General features: G+C 33.7%; 1 protein-coding gene across 1 annotated transcript; it reads right to left on the reverse strand.

The window, feature by feature from the left end:
- Positions 1-1,411: 1,411 nt before the first annotated feature.
- HTR1F (5-hydroxytryptamine receptor 1F) lies at positions 1,412-2,509 on the reverse strand. Its single transcript, XM_004321395.3, has one exon. It carries the CDS (start codon positions 2,507-2,509, stop codon positions 1,412-1,414), a length of 1,098 nt encoding a protein of 365 aa, XP_004321443.1.
- Between the last annotated feature and the right edge of the window lie 258 nt (positions 2,510-2,767).

Genomic DNA, 2,767 nt, shown 5'->3' on the forward strand with positions numbered 1-2,767 from the left:
ATGTGTCATTGATACATAAAAAATTGATGTAATGTACTCTTAAGCATTGCACTGGGAAAGAATATTTAGAATACACATGAAGGTACAGCTTAGAATAAAAGGGAATGTATTGTTTTTTCAAATGATTTTGGTTGATGGTAGGATTAAAAGGTGGTATATGACCTTGCTGGTTCAAATGAAATGAAATCTTCTCAGAAGCATGGTTCTTTTATTTTCAAATCCCTATATAAATATGGTAGATAAACTTAGGAAATTGCTTTGGCTCACTGAACTTGTGGAGTGACCAACTGGGAGATATATACATATATAATATATATAATTAGTATAATAGTCATCTTTGCTTATTCATTTCTATCAGTTGGAAAACTAGAGACTTTTTTGAAGTCAGTGAAAAGTCTAAGAATCCCTACCACATTCTCTCTAATAAAAGGGAAATAGCTGCTGAAGTACAAAGTATCACAGACATTTTAGTTAGTAACTAAGCCTATTAACATTAACAGAAATGAAACATATCTTATATATTTTTTAAAGTCAGGCATATAATATCTATGGCAAGTAACATAGGGTACTTAGTGCCTTAAATTTGATTCCTAAACATGGCAAAATTAGAACACCACCCCCAGACCCTCCCTGAGTTATTTCTACTAGGGTAAGGCTTTGATTTCAAATGTTGATAATATATGATTAAGAAAATATTCTTCTAGGAATTCATATTAAACAAAAAGAATATGGTAAATATGTACAAGTTCAGTATCCAGAATTATTTTGCAGTACCTAGCTCATTTTATGATTACTCCTTACTATCAAAATACAAAGACAGTATCAACCTCTGACTTTTATGTTTCCTCTGGTCACACTAAGTAAGAGTCTTTTTTTTTTAGCTCCTTCCCGCCTCCTATTTTGCCTAGGGTAAGATGGAGAGGGGACAAGAGTGGTTAGGTAGGAGAAATGTGTGCTTTGTGGTGAATTTTATCTTGTCTATAAAATAATAGAATCATATAATAAAACAATAAGATTATATAGAAATTATGGATGGAGGTATGTTGTTAACTGAAAATTCTTCTGTAGTTGTTAAGATATAAACCTGAAAAATCACTGTTAATAATTATATATATATATATATATATATATATATATATATATATATATATATTTCCAGTTAGTTTTTAGGGACATTGCATAGGCAAAATATTGTTTATAAACAATAAATTATTTTCTAATTTCACATACTCTAGAATAATGGTCAAAAAAGTCTTTAAATCAATACATTTTATATGTATTTGCTATTAAAATATATATTAATATTCTAGTGGCTTTAATTTATGTCCTTCTAAATGTTTTATTCTTTATCATTCATTTAGTTACTTCACCTCGAAAGAACCCCAATCTTTCCATAATAAACTTCTCTAAACTAATATCGACATCGCACAAGTTTTTGGAATGCTTTCTTGAAGTCTTCATTAAAGATTGTATAAATCAGTGGGTTTATAAGGGAATTGAGATATCCAAGCCATGTCAAAAAATTTGACATTTCTTCAGAAATTTTACACTTTTCACAGATATTAACAACCAATTCTTTTACAAAAAAAGGAAGCCAACATATTACAAATGCACCCAAGATTAATCCCAGGGTAGTGGCTGCTTTTCGTTCTCTTGTGCCTGAGATCTTTTGCCTTCTCCAGGATCTCTCATGCTTGAATTCAGACCTGGGGCTTTTCACTGTGCTATGAATTTTATCAAAGTCCGTTGATGGATCAGATAAAGACTTTTCTAGCATGTACGGTGTGGAGACCAGTCTAATGCTTTTCTCACCACTCCCCAAAAGGTGACCATTCAGCTCCTCCTTGGCAATCCTACTTGCTTGTCTCTTGTGGTATAACGTCTTTGCTGCTTTATATATTTTGTAGTAGAGGATCAAAATCAAGGTTAATGGGATGTAGAAAGCTCCAAATGTTGAGTAAATAGTGGAAACAATGTTGTCGTGTTTGATGATGCACTCATCCTCTCGGCTAGTTCCTTGGTGCCTCCAGAATAGAGGAGGCATAGAGATTAAAATAGATATAATCCAAACTATGGTAATCATAATGCCAGCATGCTTGGGAGTCCTTTTCCTGGCATACTCAACAGCATCTGTGATTGCCCGGTACCGATCCAAAGCTATAGCAGAGAGATGCAAGATGGAGCAAGTGCAGCACGTGATGTCAACGCTCAGCCAAATGTCACAGACCACTTGCCCCATAATCCAGCTCTCTCTCACAATATACACAATGCTGAAAGGCATCACCAGGACAGCTACAAGAAAATCTGTGACTGCAAGGGAGCAAATTAAGTAGTTGGCTGGGTGGTGTAGCTTTCGGGTCACAATAATGGCAGCGATCACAAGTGAGTTAATGGTCGTCGTCATCAGCGCCAGCCCAGAGAGAATGAAGGACACCAGAATTTTGGATGGCATTCTGTCGAACAGTTCTTCCGAGGTCAAGTTTTGATCAGATGAGTTTAAGAAATCCATTTTTTGTTTGATTTAAAAGATTAATATAGCTGAAAGAATGGAAACCTGTAACAAAGGAGAGGAAAAACAGTTCAGAGAAGGCTTCAAAGATTTTTCTCTTCCTTTCAGAATAATTTTTTTTAAAGTATACATGTATCTTTTTCCAGAATAGTCTATGGATTAAAAACATGGAGTTCAGATAGCAGATTTTCTTTTTCTTTACATTTAAGAAATACAATAAGAACAGTAAAAAACAATAGCTTTAAAAACATTTTCTTA

The sequence above is a fragment of the Tursiops truncatus genome, chromosome 4 (genome assembly GCF_011762595.2).
Source record: "Tursiops truncatus isolate mTurTru1 chromosome 4, mTurTru1.mat.Y, whole genome shotgun sequence".
In the NCBI taxonomy this organism is placed as follows: Eukaryota; Metazoa; Chordata; class Mammalia; order Artiodactyla; family Delphinidae; genus Tursiops; species Tursiops truncatus.

Bases quoted from the DNA above. Each gene is read 5' to 3' on its own strand.
- HTR1F (XM_004321395.3), bottom strand. From the start codon at position 2,509: ATGGATTTCTTAAACTCATCTGATCAAAACTTGACCTCGGAAGAACTG.